At 41.9% G+C, this 21520-nt stretch overlaps 1 protein-coding gene across 1 annotated transcript in view; it reads left to right on the forward strand.

Moving 5' to 3' along the window:
* The window catches only part of RAB18 (RAB18, member RAS oncogene family), a 34951-nt gene that overhangs the window by 5653 nt on the left and 7778 nt on the right, over positions 1 to 21520 (forward strand). Inside the window, exon 2 of the mRNA XM_073334339.1 lies at positions 7854 to 7909. Within this exon, the coding sequence (XP_073190440.1) occupies positions 7854 to 7909 (56 nt within the window). The remainder of the gene's footprint in view (positions 1 to 7853; positions 7910 to 21520) is intronic.

Raw genomic sequence — 21520 nt, forward strand, 5'->3', positions numbered from 1 at the left:
GTGTGACACTTCTGTTTGTTTCTCCTTGATGAAAACCCGCCCCCTTGGTTGCCTCTAAATTCCCTGTAAGCCACCTGCCCTCCCCCCTTCGATCACCGCTTGCTTGCAAAGGAAATAAAGTCACTATCGTTTAAAAAAATGTATTCTTTATTAATTATAATAGGGAGATAACTCACAAGGTAGCCCAGGTGGGTTGTGGGAGGAGGGAAGGAAAAGGCCACTTTAAAACTTGTTGAATGTCAGCCTTCTGTTGCTTGGGCTGTCCACTGGGGTGGAGTGGTTGGGTGCCTGGAGCCTCCCACCCCGTGTTCTTGGGCATCTGGGTGAGGAGGCTATGGAACTTGGGGAGGACGGAGGGCAGTTAAGCAGGGGCTGCAGTGGCAGTTTGTGATCCTGCTGCCGTTCATGAACCTCCACGAGACGCCAGAGCATGTCTGTTTGATCCTGCAGTAGCCCCAGCGTTGCCTCATGCCTCCTCTGATCTTCCTGCCACCACCTCTCCTCACGTTCATCGGCCACTGTCCTGTACTCTGCTATTGTGTGACTCCATACAGCTCTGTCAGTGCCAGACGACTGCATGAGCTCAGAGAACATGTCATCGCGTGTGCGTTTTTTGAGAGAGCCTTTGGGACGGAGGAGGGAGGCTTGAAATATTTGCAGCTGCTGGAGGAAAAAAGGGAGTGAAATATTTAAAAAGATACATTTTACAGAACAATGGCTATACTCTTTCACGGTGAACAACACTATTCACATTACATAGCACATGTGATTTTGGTACAAGGTTGCATTTTGCATCTTATATTGAGTGCCTGCGGCTTTGGTGTTAGAGATCACACACGCAGGGCCGGGCAACAGAATTCGGCTTGCAGGCGGCCATGGTAAGCTATGGTCTTTTGGCTTCTGCAACCTTCATAACAGCAGTCCCCTTCTTTCCCATACCAAGCAAAGCCCATTGAGTTGGCCATTTAGTGCTGCAGTTTTCCTGTTAACGTGCAGCAGCAAAAACCAAACTGACCCCCTCCTGCCCCCCCATCCAGTTCTCTGGGATGATTGCTTTTCCCCTCCCCCCACCACCTGGCTGGCATCAGGGAAGATCCCCGCTAGCCAAACGCGAACAGCTCAGCGCCAAAGCGCCCGCCCACCCTCCTCCCCCATGGTAAAGTGTCCTACCATCGAGGACAGAATAAGGTTGCTCTCCCCAAAAACCTTCTGCAAAGGGTTTTAGAGTACCTCCGGGAGAGCTTCATGGAGATGTCCCTGGAGGATTTCTGCCCATCCCCAGATACGTTAACAGACTTTTCCAGTAGCAGTACTAGCCACGAATGCATCCCAAGTCCTCAGGGCTACTTAATCATGTTTAAAAAACGCTTGCTTTTATATGTATTATATTTAAAAAGGTACACTCACCAGAGGTCCCTTCTCTGGCTTCATTGGGTTGGGAAGGTATTTCAGTCAGGGTGATAAAAAGATCCTGGCTGTCAGGGAGAATGGTGTACTGTGTGCTCTCCCCAACCTCGTCGTCCTCCTCCTCATCTTACCCATCTGCAAAATCCTCAGCCATGGCGGAGAGTCATTGGAGTCCACGGACAGGGGTGGGGTAGTGGTGGCGGCCGCCCCCAAGAATTGCATGCAGGTCAGCGCAGAAGCGGCATGTCTGCGGCTCTGTCCTGGAGCTTCCGTTTGATTCTTTGGTTTTCTGGTACACTTGTCTGAGCTCCTTAAGTTTCAGGCGGCACTGTGTTGCGTCTCTGATGTAGCCTTTGTCCCTCATGGCCTCTGAGATTTTTTTTGAAATGTTTTGGCATTTTGTCTTTTGGAACGTAGTTCTGATAGCACGGATTCCTCTCCCCATACAGTGATCAGATCCAGTACCTCCCACTCGGTCCATACTGGAGCTCTTTTTCGATTCTCGGACTGCATGGTCACCTGTGCTGATGAGCTCGTCTGGCCAAAGAGGAAATGAGATTCAAAAGTTCCCGGGGCTTTTCCTGTACACCTGGCTAGTGCATCCGAGTTCAGAGCGCTCTCCAGAGCGATCACAATGGTGCACTGTGGGATAGCTCCCGGAGGCCAGTACCTTCGAATTGCATCCACACTAACCCTAATTCAAAATGGCGATGTCGATTTCAGCACTAATCCCTTCGTTGAGGAGTACAGAAATTGGTTTTAATAGCCCTTTATGTTGAAAAAAATGGCTTTGTTGTGTGGACGGGTGCAGGGTTAATTCGGATTTAACGCTGCTAAGTCCGACATAAACTCGTAGTGTAGACCAGGCCTTAAACATGGGAGACCAGAATTGCATACAGTATTCCAGATGAAATCTCCCCAGTGCATTGTATAATGATGCTAACGCTTCCCTGTCTACGAAAATACCTTGTCTGATGCATCGTAGGACTGCATTAACCTTTTTCACTGCCACATCACATTGGCCGCTCATAGTCATCCTGTAATCAAGCAGTACCCCCAGATCTTTCTCCTCCTCTGTCACTTCCAATGGATACGTCCCTAGCTTATAGCAAACATTATTTTTGTTCACTGAGTGCATGACTTTGAACTATTAAATTTCATCCCATTTCTATTAGTCCAGTTTCAAGGTCATCCAGATCTTCTTGTATGATATTCTGGTCGTCCTCCATATTGGCAATACCTCCCAATTTTGTGTAATCCACAAATTTTGTTCGCACGCTCCCACTTTTTGTTTCAGGTTTATTAGTAAAAACGTTAAACAAGGTAGGTCTCAAGACTGATCCCTGAGGAACTCCAATAGTAACCTCCCTCCAGCCTGACAGTTCACCTTTCATTATGACCCGTTGTAGTCTCCCTTTTAACCAGTTCCTTATCCACCTTTCAATTCTCATATTAATCCCATCTTCTCCAGTTTAACTAATAATGTCTCAGGTGGAAGTGTATCAAGTATCTTACTGGAACCAAGTAGATTAGATCTAATGCATTTCCTTTTGAGACGTTAACCGAGTTTTTAGATAAAGAAGGAGATCAGGTTGATTTGGACGCTCTACCTTTTGTAAAACCATGTTGTATTTTATCCCAATTACTGTTTACCTCTATGTCCTTAGCTGCTTTCTCTTTCAAAATTTGTTCCAAGGCCTTGCATCGGTGGATAAAAATCAATTATTTTTTTATTTAAATAAAATGCTTTTTCAGGAAAAACTTATCAAAAAAATCCAATCTAAAGATATCTTAATTAAAACTACATTATAGCTCAAAGATATCTCATCATGGAATAGGGATTATAAATTCTAATTCTATAGGATGAGACCATATATTCATGTAATGTTTAAGAAAAGTTTTATAAATGAGTTCCAATAGTTCATGGATTAGGGACCCAATCTTATGGGGTTCCAGGGGCTTCTGTACAGATTATTTAGGTTAATCTTTCTATGTACCCAGTGGGGCTCAGTGTAGAAGATGCCATCAGAGATGCTCAGTTTTGCAGTTCTCAAACTGGATTTGTGATCTCCAGAGAAAACATGCTTGTTAACAGCAAAAATGTTTTAAATAAATAATATATAGAAGTGAGAAATAACAGACCTCTGCAAATTTGTGTACCCAGTGACAATCCCTTACCTCTCTCTAAAAGTGCAAAGGTTCAAAAAGTTCAATGAATAGAAGATTGAGGGTAGAATAGATCCGTACAAGGAGAAGAAGTCTGGGGATAAATGTGAGAAGGGGCAGACAGGCAGTAGAAACAAAAGTGAAACTGTTTGAGCAGTATATTCCAGAAATCTAGAGGTCTGAGCGTAGCCTTCGTTGATTTGAGATCTACCATACCATTCTCTCACAAGAAGGGAAAACCTATAATGGCAGCAGGCCGTAAAAGAGACCCAGTTTGGGAATAAGAACCATTCAAGAAGTATATATTTGCTGATGATCATTTAAAGAAAGTCACACCAGTGAACTGGTAGAAGTCACTTAAGAACTTGGATTTAGAGACTGAAGTGATAATCTCACTTTTAACAGTAGCAGCTGCTTCTGCCGGTGTAGAAAGAATATTTTCTTCCTTCGGACTAATTCATTCCAATTTGAGAAATTGGGACCTGAAAAAGCAGGAAAGATTGTTTTTCTTTTCCAGATTATGAGCAAATAGGAAAATGAAGGTGAAGACGACTGAGTTAGCTGCAAAAGCCAATATTTTAAGTTTCTCATGTTGACCTGGCTGACATAGTAGATTTAATTTTTGTTTTTCATTAACAATTTTAGTTTTTTTAACAAAAACAAACCTGATTTTAAAAAAAACTTGAATGTTAAAATAAATTCATATGTTTGTTTTGTTAAAATATGATATGTTTGCTGTTGAAGAAAAAAATCCAGAATACATAATGTTGTTGTTTTAGTTAAATAAAACAATTTAAATGTCTGTCTGGTGGTGGTCTCCTAATACAGCATGGCAAGAAAATCCTCCAAATAATTAATTATTAACCTGTTGAATTGGAGATAGTTCACCTCCCAATGAAATAACCAAACAATCATTCATTTCAGATTAGTTTTACAGCTATATCAGAAAAAGTTTTCAAAATAAATCACTCTAAAAATGTATCGTGTGTACCTTCTAAAAATGAAACCTATGTCTATCTCTGAGTTGTGAAGAATATGTATTAAGGTTATAACCAACAAGAATGCACTTTTATATAGAAATCCATGATTAAATCAAGTCTTCCTGACTAGTTACTTAAATCAAATCCACCCAGCGTTGCATACAGTTCAAGTCAAACTAACAGCCCTGTAGTTTTCCAGATCTCTTTTTTTACCCTTTCTTATAAATAGGAACTGTATTAGCAATTTTCCAGTCATAGGATATAACCCCCAGGTTTACAGATGCATTAAAAATCCTTGCTATTGGGCTTGCAATTTCATGTGCCAGTTCCTTTAATGTTCTTGGATGGAGATTATCTGGGTCCCCAGATTTAGTCCCATTAAACTATTTGAGTTTGACTTCCCCCTCGGATGTGGTCATCCATATACTCATTCCTATTAGCCACCCTGCCATTGCCCCTAAGCTATTCATTAGTCATATTAAAAACTGAGGCAAAGTATTCATTTAGGTGTCAGGACATGTCTAGATTACCTTTAATCTCCACCCCATCCTCTATGCTTAGCAGTCCCACTACTTTCCTTTTTTCATCCTACTTACAGGGTTATAGACCTTTTTACTATTGGTTTTAATTTCCTTTGCAAGGTCCAACTCTGCTTGGCTTTTGACCGTTCTCATTTTGTACCTACACTTCCTGACCTCCAAGAGGTAGTTTTCCTTGCTCATCCATCCCATCTTCCATTCCTTGTAGGCTTTCTCTTAATTACCTGTTTGAGATGCTTGGTCTGCAACTCCTACAAAATTTTTCCCCTTGCTTGGGATGCAGGCTTCAGATAGTTTCTTCAGCTTTGACTTAAGGTAATTCCAAGCCTCCTCCACGTTCAGATCTTTGAGTTCTTCAGTCCAGTCCACTTCCCTAACTAATTCCTTCAATTTTATTTAAAGTTTGCCCTTTTGAAATCAAGGGCTCTAGTTGCAGATCTGTTTTTGTTTACCCTTCCATTTAGTTTATACTGGGTTAGCTCATGATCACTTGAACCAAGGTTGTCCCCTACAACCCACTCTTCTATGAGGTCCTCACCATTTACCAATACCAAATCTAAAATGGCATCACCTCTTGTTCATTTAGCAACTGTTTGGTGAATAGATCTGTCAGCTATCATATGCAGGAAAATCTGGGCCCTACTATAATTAGTAGCAATTGTCCTCCAGTCTATATCTGGGAAGTTAACATCTCCCATAGTCACGCAATTCCTAGTAGTATTTATTTCACCAAAAACATTAAAGAGATCTGTCTATATTCAAATTGGATCCTGGAGTTCTGTAGCATACCCCTAGTACTATCCCAGGGAAACCTCTAGTAGCTTTCTTCCCCAAAGTGATTTTGGCCAAAACCGATTCTGTCTTAGTCATTCCATCACTTTTGATTTCTTTACAGTCTACCTCATCATTAGCATACAGTGCTATTCTACCACCTTTACCTTTATTTCGGTCTTTCCTGAACAACATGTACCCTTAAATACCTGTACTCCAGTCATGACTACTATTCCACCATGTTTCTGTTATCCCTATAATATCTGGTTTCACTTCCTGCCCCTGTCGTTCTAGTTCTTCCATTTTGTTACCCAGGTTCCTTGCAATGGTGTACAAACGTCTTAGTTAGTTCTACTTGGCGTCACCCAGATTCCTCAGCCAAATGCATAATCATTCTACTTTTACTATCCTCTACCTAACTGCTAGCTTCATTGGTATCAGCACTGTCTTTCCTCTTAATGTCCATTCTCCAGCCTCTGCTGTTCCTTTCTCCATTCCTGTATCCTTCCTTCCTTCCTTGATTTTCCTCCTGTGTTCAAATCAGGCATGAAGATTACATGAGCATCTCCCAACTGTCTCCTCCGAGTTCCTATTTTAAACTCTTAATCAGTTGTACCAGCACCCATCCCAGAAGTTTATTTTCTTCCCTGCTCAGGTGGAGTCCATCCCAGGAGAACAGTCCTCTGTCCACGACTGCCTTCCAGTGGTCAAACATCCCAAAGTTGTGCTTTATAACACCACTGCCTGAACCAACTGTTGATCATCATCTTGTCTCCCCTTCATTCTCCCACTCTAGGGGCAGGTAGAATCCCACTAAAGATCATTTAAGCCTCCATTTCCTTAAGCATCTTTCCTAGCCTCACATAACGTCCCTGATTACATTCCAGTGAGAATCTTGCTGTATCATTTGTTCCCACATGAAGGACAATCAGTGGATTCTTTCCTGCTCCCGTTAGGATCAGCCTCAGGTCCACATCCCAAGTCTTAGCTTCTGGCAGACATCACACCCTTCTGTTTTCCGCATCAGCTCTGGTGACAGGCCTGTCTGTTCTTAGTAGGAAGTCACCAATCACATAGATCTGCCTTTTCCTGGTGATAGGAAAAACAGGAGGAAGGCCAGAGAATCACACTGACTGCAAGTTCTCTTGTCTTTTATTCTCCCTTGCAATCTTCTGCAAGTCATCATGTATTCCTCCAGGGGCTCTGAAATCTGGGTGTCTTTATTGACTCTTCCCCTCTTCTTTATAGGACAAGCTGCTCTTGGATAATAGATTTTAGCTGTCCCAGTTACTGAATTTTCTATAATTTGATATGCCATCCACACCTGTTCAATGTAAAATTTAACTTTAGTGCTCACAGTTTCATCAGAACTTTAATTTGTGTGAGGTTGCATTTGTATTTTTCAAAGTATTTTGGAACTTGTACATGAGGAATAGAAATAATTTTGGGGTTTTTCATAATACTTACCACTAAAGTTCTGTGGCTAAGAAGTTTTGCACATGTGTTGTTCCTTAGATTCTTCCTGCTGTGGTAAGTTAACTTGCACTCTGGAACCTTCTTTCAAACTTGGAAAAATGTTGTGCTTTTTTTGAAGTAGTTGTAACTCCCAATGAGTTTTAGGAGACTTGAAATAGAAATAAAATATTCTGAACAGTAGAGGATGTGACATTGTTTTGGACAACCCTAGTCAGGGACAGAGATTGAGGCCTAGCCTCAAAGAGGCTTACTTGGTATTGGAATTGAAAAGTAAAAATAACTACTCCTTTTCTCAAAACATAGTTAATGGTAGTTATACAGCAAGCTGACATGCATTACTTTTATTTGCACTGTCTTGAAGATGACACTCAGGTTTACCTTGTTTTATATTAATGTAATGTTGCTTTCCGATTTGTAGTATACAATAAAGCACGCATCTGGCAAGCTACAGTTATGCTGCAACAACAAAATACTTAAGTGTTCTAATAGTATCTTTTTTTTCTCCCTCCATCAGCCTTTTATTGCGGTTCACAGATGATACATTTGACCCAGAACTTGCAGCAACAATTGGTAAGTGGGTGCTAACACTACTTCATAAAAATTCAAACTAACTTAGGTAGAAGACCATGACTTGCTGTGCTTGCATAACTGGTAATGAGGTTCAGCCTCATCTGCCCTTCAGTAAAGGGGGAGGGGATGATCTTACTCAGTCATTAGCCCGGTCTACACTAGAAATGAAGTCAGTTTAACTACGTTGCTTGAGGGTGTAAAAAATCCACACCCCCAAGTGGCGTAGTTTAGCTGACCTAGCCCCCACTGTAGACAATGCTAGGTTGACGGAAGACCTACCTACTGTCTGTTGGGGAGGTGGATTACCTACGCCAATGGGAGAATGCTTCCTGTCTGCATAGGTACTGTCTACATTGAAGCACTACTGTGGCGCAGATGTGCCGCTGAAGCCTTTTAGGCGTAGACATACGCATAGTGCATGGAGTTAAACACTACAGAAGTTGAGTGCTGTAATACTTTGCACAAAATTAGTTCAGAATTGAGACAATGTTGTCCTGTGTACTCTGTATTCTTGAAGATGGAAGCTATAGACATGGACTGTCACTGAAGAAGACCTGCATCTGTAGGCACTATAACCACATGCATGGTGTTAGTGAATTTATTAGATCCGTGTGCAAAAGATTGTTGCTAACCTCTGTGAGAAATCTGTAAAATCTCTCAAAAGTAATAGGAGATTGGAACTTAGTTTAATAGTCATAAAAGTACTGCACAGGATTCCTGTTAGAGTAGGTTGCATAGATGGCCACCTAGGGAACTGAATATTTTGGAGAAAGATTCAAGCACTCTAGATCCAAGGCAGGTAGTTTCTCCTGCTCCAGAGAAGCTCTAAGTTTTACTGGGCACTGAACTCCTCTCTCCCACTCCTCCCCCTTCAAGGAACAGATGTCTGAATAGTAGGAAGTGGCTCCTTTCTTACCTACCCCAAAACAACTATTAGCTCCTAGGCAAATGGCCCAAGAGGAGAGGGGAGTGCCCAGAGCTGCTAAAAAACTGTGTTCTGGGAGGGTGTGGATGATGTGGGCAGCAGTAAGGGCCAAGCATTAATTGAATTGTATTTAGGAGGAAGAGACAGACCCCAGAATGGGAGGGATGCTGGTGTGGATATTGAAGTTTGCAAAAGGCAGTAAAATGCCTACAACCCGTCCTGCTATTATGTGATATATCTCATGACCCATAATCCAAGCTAAACAAATAACTGATGAACTGGGAGTACATTAAGGTAACTTTCCAGCACAAAGAACAGGAGTACTTGTGGCACCTTAGAGACTAACGAATTTATTTGAGCATAAGCTTTTGTGAGCTACAGCCCACTTCATCGGATACACAGAATGGAACATATAGTAAGAAGATATTTTCATACAGAGAACATGAAAAGGTGGAAGCACCCATACCAACTGTAAGAGGCTGTTTAATTAAGAGAAGGTATTATCAGCATCCGATGAAGTGGGCTGTAGCCCATGAAAGCTTATGCTCAAATAAATTCGTTAGTGTCTAAGGTGCCACAAGTACTCTTGTTCTTTCTGCTGATACAGACTAACACGGCTGCTACTCTGTTTCCTGTACAAGGTATTAGAATTCTAACATTAGACTTACTGCAATGGAGGTTCTAACTAAAGACCTTGAAGACAGCAAGTAATTTTCCTTAAACTCTTGATCAGTCAAGGTGGCTACTGAGAGAGAAACACTAATGTAAAGCCAAAAATAACTGTTTAGTTGTCTAATGTATTTGACTAGCTAAATTAAATATTGGCGAGGTGGATAGGAAACTATTTAACTGAATTATTGTTTAGGGATAGCCATGTTTTAATTCCAACTCCTATTGCAGAAATACTAACACTTCGTTTCTTTTGGATGTCCCAACTACTAATTTGGGCAATTGAGACTTGTTGACAAGGCATTGCTTGATACCCTCCCTTGAATCTACCTTCTGTTAATGGCTTGTGGAGTGAGAAAAAGCCATACCTTTCTTTTCAGTGATAACCCCTGGCACTAGCTGCCATCTCTAGCATAAACTGTATTGTTAGATTAAGGTTGCAAGCCAATTACATATAGATTGTAGCAAAAATATATACATAAGGAGGCAGAATTAAGGTTCTGTGGACAACCTTACTTGTCACTTCCTAACTTCTGAATGCCTTTCAATCTTAAGTCTGTTAAAGTGGAATATTAATGTTAGATTAGCATACAGAGACCCTGATAAGAGCAGGGGCCCTCATGCTAGATGCCACTCAAATATGGGAACACACAGATTACTCTTTTGAGCTAGGAACAGCTGTTGAGTTTCTTTTTACTCAGGGCTACCGGCCGGATCGACAGGCAGCAATCGATCCAGCAGGGGTCAATTTATTGTGTCTAGTATAGATGCGATAAATCGACTGCCAATCGCTCTGGTGGCTACTCCGGTACTCCACCTCAACGAGAGTGCAAGGGGAATTGACGGGAGAGCGTCTCCCGTCGACACACCACAGTGAAGACACGGCGGTAAGTAGATCTAAGTACGTTGACTTCAGCTATATTATTCACGTAGCTGAAATTGCGTAACTTAGATCAATTCCTCTCCTCCCACCTCCCGCCCTGTAGTATAGACCAGCCCAAAGGAAACTTAATTTTTTAAAAAGTTTTCCTACCATCTGACTTGACATATCTGACCAGCAGTACAGTATTATGGACAATCATCAGTGTGATGACAAAAATGTCAGTACTTTGTCAGCTCACTTGCTTTCATGTGGGTAGTGAGTATAAATATATTTCCACATCAATTAAAGAACTGCTTGAGCTCATCCTAGCAAGAAAAAAGGAGGTATTTGAGCTCCTGCTGCTTTTTCCCTAAACAATGCAGGCCCTGAAGGAAGCCATTAATGGAACATGCATTGAGGATAAAACTCATGATGCAGGTCAACTTGTCTGAGTTTTGAAAATGTCTCTTCTCAAGGGGCCAAATCCATATGAAGCTGATAGTTGTCAACTATTTCATAAACTCCCAAATATTAAAACTTTTCAGTAAAGGAATCAAAAATTGATTCTGTATCAACCTAAAGTTAACAAAGTTTAACTTGAAGCGTATTGTTTAACTTCATTAACCATATCATTAGTTGATGTAGATTACTAGTTACAGTTTTACTACTACATTCTGTTGCTAGCCCCGTGGACACTGTAACTCCACAGTTGTATAAGGAGCCACAGTATCCACCCTTTACTCTGGAACAAAGCTTGACTTTAATAACACTGATGTTCTAAACTGTTTTGCAAGAGAACCTTCCCAACAGGTGCCTAGCATAAATCAAAGAAATACTATGTAAAACAGACTCAAAAAAATTTGTGAGAGCTTTCACCGTTCATCTCAATGAAGTGTTGACTCTAAAATCTAATAAAATCTAAATAGTTAATATGGAGATCTATATCGCCATTTCACTGCTGATTTCCTAAGCAGACACAGCTATCAAATGTGTGTTTTAGCTGCTTCACATACATTCTTGGGCACCCAAACATCAAGCTCTTTCTTTTACAAGACTTAATAATGAAGTCTTCAGTATTAAATTCTGCAAAAAGTCTGTTAAACTAAAGCATTTCAGTCCTCAGGAGACTAAACTGTCATCAGAGTAGCAGTCGTGTTAGTCTGTATCCGCAAAAAGAAAAGGAGTACTTGTGGCACCTTAGAGACTAACGAATTTATTTGAGCATAAGCTTTTGTGAGCTACAGCTCACTTCATCGGATGCATGCAGTGGAAAATACAGTGGGGAGATTTTATATACACAGAGAACATGAAACAATAGGTGTTACCATATACACTCTAACGAGAGTGATCGGGTAAGGTGAACTATTACCAGCAGGAGAGGAAAAAAACAACACCTTTTGTAGTGATAATCAAGGTGGGCCATTTCCAGCAGTTGACAAGAACGTCTGAGGAACATTGTGTGTGTGTGTGTGGGGGGGGGGGGGGGCGGGCATAAGCATGGGGAAATACTTTTACTTTGTGTAATGGCACATCCACTCCCAGTCTTTATTCAATCCTAATGTAATGGTGTCTGGTTTGCAAATTAATTCCAATTCAGCAGTCTCTCATTGGAGTCTGTCTTTGAAGTTTTTTTGTTGAAGAATTGCCACTTTTAGGGCTGTAATCGAGTGACCAGAGAGATTGAAGTGTTCTCCGACTAATTTTTGAATGTTATAATTCCTGATGTCTGATTTGTGTCCATTTATTCTTTTACGTAGAGACTGTCTGTCTGGTTTGGCCAATGTACATGGCAGAGGGGCATTGCTGGCACATGATGGCATATATCACATTGGTAGATGTGCAGGTGAACGAGCTTCTGATAGCGTGGCTGATGTGATTAGGCCCTATGATGGTGTCCCCTGAATAGATATGTGGACACAGTTGGCAATGGGCTTTGTTGCAAGGATAGGTTCCTGGGTTAGTGGTTCTGGTGTGTGGTTGCTGGTGAGTATTTGCTTCAGGTTGGGGGGCTGTCTGTAGGCAAGGACTGGCCTGTCTCCCAAGATCTGTGAGAGTGATGGGTCGTTCTTCAGGATAGGTTGTAGATCCTTGATGCGTTGGAGAGGTTTTAGTTGGGGGCTGAAGGTGATGGCTAGTGGTGTTCTGTTATTTTCTTTGTTGGGCCTGTCCTGTAGTAGGTAACTTCTGGGTACTCTTCTGGTTCTGTCCATCTGTTTCTTCACTTCAGCAGGTGGGTATTGTAGTTGTAAGGATGCTTGATAGAGATCTTGTAGGTGTTTTGCCTCTGTCTGAGGGGTTGGAGCAAATGTGGTTATATTGCAGAGCTTGGCTGTAGACAATGAATCGTGTGGTGTGGTGTGGATGAAAGCTGGAGGCATGTAGGTAAGTATAGCGGTCAGTAGGTTTCCGGTATAGGGTGGTGGTTATGTGACCATCGCTTATTAGCACTGGAGTATAAGGAAGTGGATCTCTTGTGTGGACTGGTCCAGGCTGAGGTTGATGGTGGGATGGAAATTGTTGAAATTGTGGTGGAATTCCTCAAGGGCTTCTTTTCCGTGGGTCCAAATGATGAAGATGTCAATGTAGCGCAAGTAGAGTAGGGGCATTAGGGGATGAGAGTTGAGGAAGCGTTCTAAGTCAGCCATAAAAATGTTGGCATACTGTGGGCTATGTGGGTACCCATAGGAGGGCCGTTGATTTGAAGGTATACATTGTCCCCAAATGTGAAATAGTTATGGATGAGGACAAAGCCACAAAGTTCAGCCACCAGGTTTGCCGTGACATTATTGGAGATACTGTTCCTGACGGGTTGTAGTCCATTTTTGCATGGAATGTTGGTGTAGAGGGCTTCTACATCCATAGTCGATAGGATGGTGTTTTCAGGAAGAGCACTGATGGATTGTAGTTTCCTCAGGAAGTCGGTGGTGTCTCGAAGATAGCTAGGAGTGCTGGTAGTGTAGGGCCTGAGGAGGGAGTCTACATAGCCAGACAATCCTGCTGTCAGGGTGCCTGAGATGATGGGGCATCCAGGATTTCCAGGTTTATGGATCTTGGGTAGCAGATAGAATACCCCACGTCAGGGTTCTAGGGGTGTGTCTGTGCGGATTTGTTGTGCTTTTTCAGGGAGTTTCTTGAGCAGATGGTGTAGTTTATTTTGGTAACCCTCAGTGGGATCAGAGGGTAATGGCTTGTAGAAAGTGGTGTTGGAGAGCTCCCTAGCAGCCTCTTGTTCATATTCCGACCTATTCATGATAACGACAGCACCTCCTTTGTCAGTCTTTTTGATTATGATGTCAGAGTTGTTTCTGAGGCTGTGGATGGCATTGTGTTGTGGGGCAAGTGATGCCGCTTTTCCACAATTTCAGCTCGTGCATGTCGGCAGAAGCACTCTGTGTAGAAGTCCAGTCTGTTTCGACCTTCAGGAGGAGTCCGCCCAGAATCCTTCTTTTTGTAGTGTTGATAGGAAGGTCTCTGTGAGTTAGTTTGCTGTTCAGAGGTGTGTTGGAAATATTCATTGAGTTGGAGATGTCGAAAATAGGATTCTAGGTCAACACAGAACTGTATCATGTTTGTGGGGGTGGAGGGGCAGAAAGTGGGGCCCCGAGATAGGACCGATTCTTCTGCTGGGCAAAGAGTATAGCTGGATAGATTAACGGTAGTGCTGGGTGGGTTAAGGGAACGACTGTTCTGGCCCCTTGTGGCATGTAGTAGTTTAGTGTCCTTTTTCTTTTGTAGAGAAGCAAAGTGTGTGTTGTAAATGGCTTGTCTAGTTTTTGTAAAGTCCAGCCATGAGGAAGTTTGTGTGGAGGGTTGGTTTTTTTATGACGGTATCCAGTTTTGAGTGCTCATGCTTAATCTTTCCCTGTTTGCTGTATAGGATGTTGATCAGGTGGTTCCACAGTTTCTTTGAGTGTTTGGCACAATCTCTCCTGCTCACCTTACCTGATCACTCTCGTTATTAGTGTGTATGGTAACACCCATTGTTTCATGTTCTCTGTGTATATAAAATCTCCCCACTGTATTTTCCACTGCATGCATCTGATGAAGTGAGCTGTAGCTCATGAAAGTTTATGCTCAAATTTGTTAGCCTCTAAGGTGCCACAAGTACTCCTTTTCTTTAAACTGTTATGTGTCACAGACAGAAAACAGGATGGCCTGAGGTGTCACCAGTGCCTGAAGCCCTTGTAATAGTGGGGAATTGACTTGGTGAGAGATTAATACCTTCCATTAAATCTTGCTGACTGGCATTAATCATATTTTTAACCTCTTTGTTGATGGTCCTGGGTTAACCATTCCATTGTAGTTGTGACTCTGCCCATGAGGAATTCCAGATCTTGTCTTTATGCCCACATTTTCTGTTCTTATTAAAAGCCTGCAAGTGCCCCCAGAGAAGGAATGATTTAGTCTAGTAACAGGTCTTTGGGAGCCAATAGGACCAAATTTCATGTTTGAAATTTTGCTATCACTTAATATGCACAATTGGCCTGACTTCTGGTTCTAACGTGCGTCTTTGTAGACTGTTCACTTTCTGAAGTTGGTGCACGTACCATGTAACAATGCAAAACCTAGTATCAATGAAAGATTTGAGAAATATGGAGCAATCAGTTCAGAAAATAAGGAACTTAAAGAAAGTGGCAACATTAATGTCAAGCATAGTAGCGCTAACTTACATTGTAGACTACATAGCAACAAATATAGCCTTACAAAGGACAGGAATACATTAGAAATGCTTATATGTAATTAATTGGCATAAGCTGAAATCTTAAATTATCAAACTCCTAACTCAAAAGGTGACTTCTCAACCGAGCATTGCTACAATGCTGACTTTTGGCACTTAATTTATTTGCTGGGTGTAATAGCTCTCAAAAAAAGGTGGCTTGAACTATGCATGGCCAGTGTTCTGAAATGCTCTAAAGGGGAGGGGGAAAAGCAAATTCTAGTATATGCATACATAGACACAGACTAAAGCTTCAGTGTGCTTAGTTTAAAAAAATCCTGAAACCACTTTTCCAGTAATGGATACAAGACTCTCTTAATGGATGGAGGAGGGAGAACTGAGGTTCCAAAGGGTTGACTTACGTGGCTAACGTTATTGTAAAAGTATCTCCTTTTATGCTCTTGTTCCATTGTTTTGGGATGGGGTGGGGGCTGTGCTGAGCTAACAGAAATGTAGGAGCTGAGCTATTTTATTGTGCTGTTAGAACTGTGTTCCTTTTTTGGAATGGGGGTTTAAAAATGTTAAGACCTTCCTCCTGGGAATGAACTCCACTTGTGAAATACATACAAAGTGCAGTGCCCTGTCCACTTTGGAGAGGGATTACATTGTGAAATAGTTAGCTTTCTTTTCTCTTAGCCTCTGCTAAGGCATAACTGCTATTGTCTGCATATTTGTATGCATACCAATGATCATGCTTAACTCAGAGAAGGCCTCTGAAATTCTAGGCTGAACTGTGGCATGAGGTCTTCAGTGGCTATTGCCTTTTGGGGGTCCTAGCTTGTGACACTGTCAGCTTGGTTGGTCAGAGAATAGCTCTGCGGATCTGCAGGGCTCTACTGATCCAGAAAACATCCAAATACCGAATTTATATTCACAGATATCCACATCCATGGACCATTTTTGTGGATTGTGGATGGATGCAGATCCATATTTTATATCTAAAGCTCTGCAAATCTGCAGATGTCCATGGATCACTTTTTGCAGATCACATGCGGATACCAATTTTGTATCCTCGCAGGGCTCTATGGACCAGTACTCCAGCATGGTGTTGTATAGTGTTATGAAGCTGAGGCATGCCATTGTCATGTACTAGCTCAGGGTTCTCAAACTGGGGTTCAGGGCCCCTTGGGGTTGTGAGGTTATTACATGGTGGGTCAGGAGCTGTTAGCCTCCACCCCCAAGTCCTGCTTTGCCTCCAGCATTATAATGGTGTTAAATATACTAAAAGGTGTTTTTAAATTGTAAGGGGGGGGGTCCGACTCATAGGCTTGATATGTGAAAGGGTTCACCAGTACAAAAATTTGAGAACCACTGTACTAGCTTGTGAGTAGCACTGCCTTCTACTGGATTAAGTGTCAGACTGCTTTGTTTCATCACTTACGATGATTACTGTCAACTTTCCGTCAGCTCAAATGGCTGAAGGCTGGGAGTAGAAAGTCCAGAGTTACTAATGTGCTGCATATGTAATTACTGTGGATGAAATCATGGCTCCATTAAAGTAAATGGGAGTCTTTCCACTGACTTCACTGGGCCAGGATTTCACCCTATGTAGCCATGTATTTGTACATAGTCTTCTGGTGGCACTGTGAAATGAAAGCCCGAACAGATTCATTAACTATCCAAAGATACTCTTTTATAAGAAGAAAAGGAATACTTGTGGCACCTTAGAGACTAACAAATTTATTTTAGCATAAGCTTTCGAAAGCTTATGCTCAAATAAATTTTAGTCTCTAAGGTGCCACAAGTACTCCTTTTCTTTTTGCGGATACAGACTAACACGGCTGCTACTCTGAAACCTATCTTTTATAAGAGTAGATTTACCTGGCCAAAGTCCAACCAGAGGGCACGTTACATTCTAAATAACTTAATAATCCCCAATATTTCCAGCTGGATAAACCTTTTGCTCACTTCCTCATCCTACCATCCCCCCGCACCTGCTGTGTAGCATGGTGTCTCACATGCACTCTAAGACAATTTACTTCAGTAGTGGATGAAGTAATATTTGCATTCATTTCAAAGTTCTTGAGATCTTTCTGGATGAAAGGAACTAGATACAGTATAAATACAAATATCTTTTATGTGTTCTGAATCTATGCTGGTGGATTGCGCGTTTGCTGTGTTTGTACCAGTAGACTTTTTTAAATTGTTGACCCTTTTTGCATCAGTCTGTCTGTGGAATCTAGCTATGTTACAAATGTGCTTTTCAGCAATTTCACTTTTTTTGTATTAGGCTTCTTATAATCAAATTAATGAAGACTAAAGTAGCAACAGCTCAAATATTAATGTGTGTCAGTGATACATTTACAGAGATCATAGCTATGTTTAGCGTTATGATAACGGGTTTCTTTTGTACAAGTTAAGGTGATAGTCTTGTTGCATCAAGAGCCCTTCAGTTTGTTAGAAACATAGGTCAATTTAGTATTTATTTCTTCTGCTATACTGTAACTATGCTCTCCTTCCCTTTATCACCTAAAAGGATTAAAGTATACAATTTGGTGTAATGCTAAGCAGTATGCTTTATTTAAAAATACTTTTTCTTATGCAATTTATTTAAGCAGGGGTGGCCAACCTGTGGCTCCAGAGCCACATGCGGCTCTTCAGAAGTTCATATGCGGCTCCTTGTATAGGCACCGACTCCAGGGCTGGAGCTACAGGCGCCAACTTTCCAGTGTGCTGGGGGGTGCTCACGGCTCAATCCCTGGCTCTGCCACAGGCCCTGCCCTGACTCCACCCCTTCCCGCCCCCTCCCCTGAGGCCATGCCCTCACTCCTTCCACCTCCCTACCCCAGAGCCTCTGGCACACCACAAAACAGCGGATGGGGAGGGATGGGGAGGCGCTGATTGGCAGGATGCTGGTGGAAGGGAGACGCTGGGAGCAAGTGTGGGGAGCTACTGGGGGGGCTGCTGACACATTACTGTGGCTCTTTGGCAATGTACACTGGTAAATTCTGGCTCCTTCTCAGGCTCAGGTTGGCCACCACTGTATTAAAGGAAAACAGTATAATAATAAAAAAAAAATGAGGAGTCCTTGTGGTACCTTAGACTAACAAATTTATTTTAGCCCACAAAAGCTTATGTCCAAATAAATGTGTTAGTCTCTAAGGTGCCACAAGGACTCCTTGTTTTTGCTGTCACAGACTAACACGGCTACCACTCTGAAACCTGTATAATAATAATAATAAATATAACACTAAGTTTACATTTTTAAATACCTCCATCAAATTCAAAATTAAGATTTTTGTTAATCTTGATTGGCTTGTATTGCTCAGAAGGAGCATTTTGGATTCAGTTTAGAGTAACTGAGTGCCAATCTTTAAAAAAGGGAAGAAGGAGGATCCTGGGAACTACAGGCCAGTCAGCCTCACCTCAGTCCCTGGAAAAATCATGGAGCAGGTCCTCAAGGAATCAATCCTGAAGCTCTTACATGAGAGGAAAGTGATCAGGAACAGCCAGCATGGATTCACCAAGGGAAGGTCATGCCTGACTAATCTAATCACCTTTTATGATGAGATTACTGGTTCTGTGGATGAAGGGAAAGCAGTGGATGTATTGTTTCTTGACTTTAGCAAAGCTTTTGATACGGTCTCCCACAGTATTCTTGTCAGCAAGTTAAGGAAGTATGGGCTGGATGAATGCACTATAAGGTGGGTAGAAAGCTGGCTAGATTGTAGGGCTCAACGGGTAGTGATCAATGGCTCCATGTCTAGTTGGCAGCCGGTGTCAAGTGGAGTGCCCCAGGGGTCGGTCCTGGGGCCGGTTTTGTTCAATATCTTCATAAATGATCTGGAGGATGGTGTAGATTGCACTCTCAGCAAATTTGCGGATGATACTAAACTGGGAGGAGTGGTAGATACGCTGGAGGGGAGGGATAGGATACAGAAGGACCTAGACAAATTGGAGGATTGGGCCAAAAGAAATCTGGTGAGGTTCAATAAGGATAAGTGCAGGGTCCTGCACTTTGGACGGAAGAATCCAATGCACTGCTACAGACTAGGGGCCGAATGGCTAGGCAGCAGTTCTGCAGAAAAGGACCTAGGGGTGACAGTGGATGAGAAGCTGGATATGAGTCAGCAGTGTGCCCTTGTTGCCAAGAAGGCCAATGGCATTTTGGGATGTATAAGTAGGGGCATAGCGAGCAGATCAAGGGACGTGATCGTTCCCCTCTATTCGACATTGGTGAGGCCTCATCTGAAGTACTGTGTCCAGTTTTGGGCCCCACACTACAAGAAGGATGTGGATAAATTGGAGAGAGTCCAGCGAAGGGCAACAAAAATGATTAGGGGTCTAGAACACATGACTTATGAGGAGAGGCTGAGGGAGCTGGGATTGTTTAGTCTGCAGAAGAGAAGAATGAGGGGGGATTTGATAGCTACTTTCAACTACCTGAAAGGGGGTTCCAAAGAGGATGGCTCTAGACTGTTCTCAGTGGTAGCAGATGACAGAATGAGGAGTAATGGTCTCAAGCTGCAGTGGGGGAGGTTTAGATTGGATATTAGGAAAAACTTTTTCACTATGAGGGTGGCGAAACACTGGAATGCGTTACCTAGGGAGGTGGTAGAATCTCCTTCCTTAGAGGTTTTTAAGGTCAGGCTTGACAAAGCCCTGGCTGGGATGATTTAACTGGGAATTGGTCCTGCTTCGAGCAGGGGGTTGGACTAGATGACCTTCTGGGGTCCCTTCCAACCCTGATATTCTATGATTCTATGATAATGGGGATAAATAATGTCAAAGATGTGTGTGTGCATCTCCAGTTGAAGTTGCATAACTATATCCAAAAACAAACTCTTGGGCCTGTTTGTGGAATGTGAGCAAGGTGCCATTACGTCAGAGTTCACTTAAACTTTTTGTAGCGGTATAGACAAGCTACACTCACTTCCTGAAACTTATAATTGGACTGAGAATGAAAGAAATTTCAGCTAAAGTGGCTTATTTTTTTTGTTTTTTGTTTAGATGGTCATGATCATGTAAAAACAGGGTAGTAAAAAAACATAATTGTAGCTTAAAGTATATTAGGCTCTCCAAATATCTGTTTAAAAACCTATACGACTTAGCTGTTTGTTAAGGCTGTCATGGCTCCTCTTAGCAGAGGTGCTCTTTGATGCAGCTTGGCATAGTATGCTATTAGTTTTAAGAGCCAACTCTTTTTATGTTGAATGCTGAAAATTGACAAGGCAACAGGTTATTTAGGCTTAATCTAAATCAAATTGTAAGCATGGCAAGTTCCTGTTTTACCTACTTACAGCACATTTGCCACTGACTTGTAGTTGGAGATATAGTGATTAGAATTTCTGGCTCTGCAGCCTGTTCATTCAACAGTAATTATGTGCTAAACCAATCTTAATAAAACATGTGGTACTGTTATAAATTGTCAATTATGGATTAAGAATCTTCATTTAAAAAACACTTAAACTAGACCTTTGTGTACTTTTTTTTGTTATAAAAGTAGTTTTAATGCCAGAGTAAAACAAAAAACAAACAAACAAAGCCTCTGTAATGTTCAGTGCATTCTAAAATCATGATCGAGATAAATGTTATAGCCATAATCTAGGTGCTTCACGCTGCAGTGTGCCTAGAAAATTAATGAATCCAAGCTATGGAGCACTAAAGCAAGGAGAGAGTTCCAAAGTAGAGGACCCATAAGAAAATTGAGTTAGACTCCAGCTGTAGTGACTCCATCGATTGTAACAGCAGCATCCCCACATGAAAGCAGTGTGCCAGGTAACCAGGCTCTCATTTGTGACTTGATATACTGAAAATACCTTGAACTCCATTCAAACTTATTAACAGTGTATGTGACTTAGGAAGCATATTACATTAGCATTTCCAATGTGAAGCACTGCTTCATAAAATACATTCCACACTAAAGTTTCTAAAAGGTATGGTTGTAATCCCATGTAGAACAGTCTAATCTAGTCTGTAGGTGACAGATCATGGGTAATTGAGCCCAGGTCTTCATCAACTAGGAACTGATCCACTCTCCTAGCCAGGGGTGGAGAGGAAGTCTTGACCAAGCCAATGCCTAGGCATTCAGGAGCAACCCAGAACCTAATAGTACTCAAACTTTCGTTGAAGGTGACATACATACTCTTCCCTCACAACCTGGTAATATTATTTCCATTTTATCTGGACTGAGCTTTGGGCAGCTTGCCCTCATGCAAACAGTAAGCCATTAGTTCCACTGCAATAGCTGGGTCAAATGTGTGGAAGACTGTTGAGTGTCATCAGCAATGAGTATGCCACAAACCATCTTTCCTGTTTAATCCTCCCAGTGGCTTTCTAAGCAAGAAGTAATAGAATAGACCCAGGTGATATTCTTGAGCTTCCCTGGGACAGAGAAGCAATTGACCAGTACTGTCTGCCAGGACTTTTCTAAGAGGCATTATAGCATCTTCATCTGAATGGTCTTTAACTGTTAGATTGGTGTCCTAGATCTTAAGA

Source organism: Lepidochelys kempii, chromosome 2, assembly GCF_965140265.1.
Source record: "Lepidochelys kempii isolate rLepKem1 chromosome 2, rLepKem1.hap2, whole genome shotgun sequence".
Classification (NCBI taxonomy): domain Eukaryota; kingdom Metazoa; phylum Chordata; order Testudines; family Cheloniidae; genus Lepidochelys; species Lepidochelys kempii.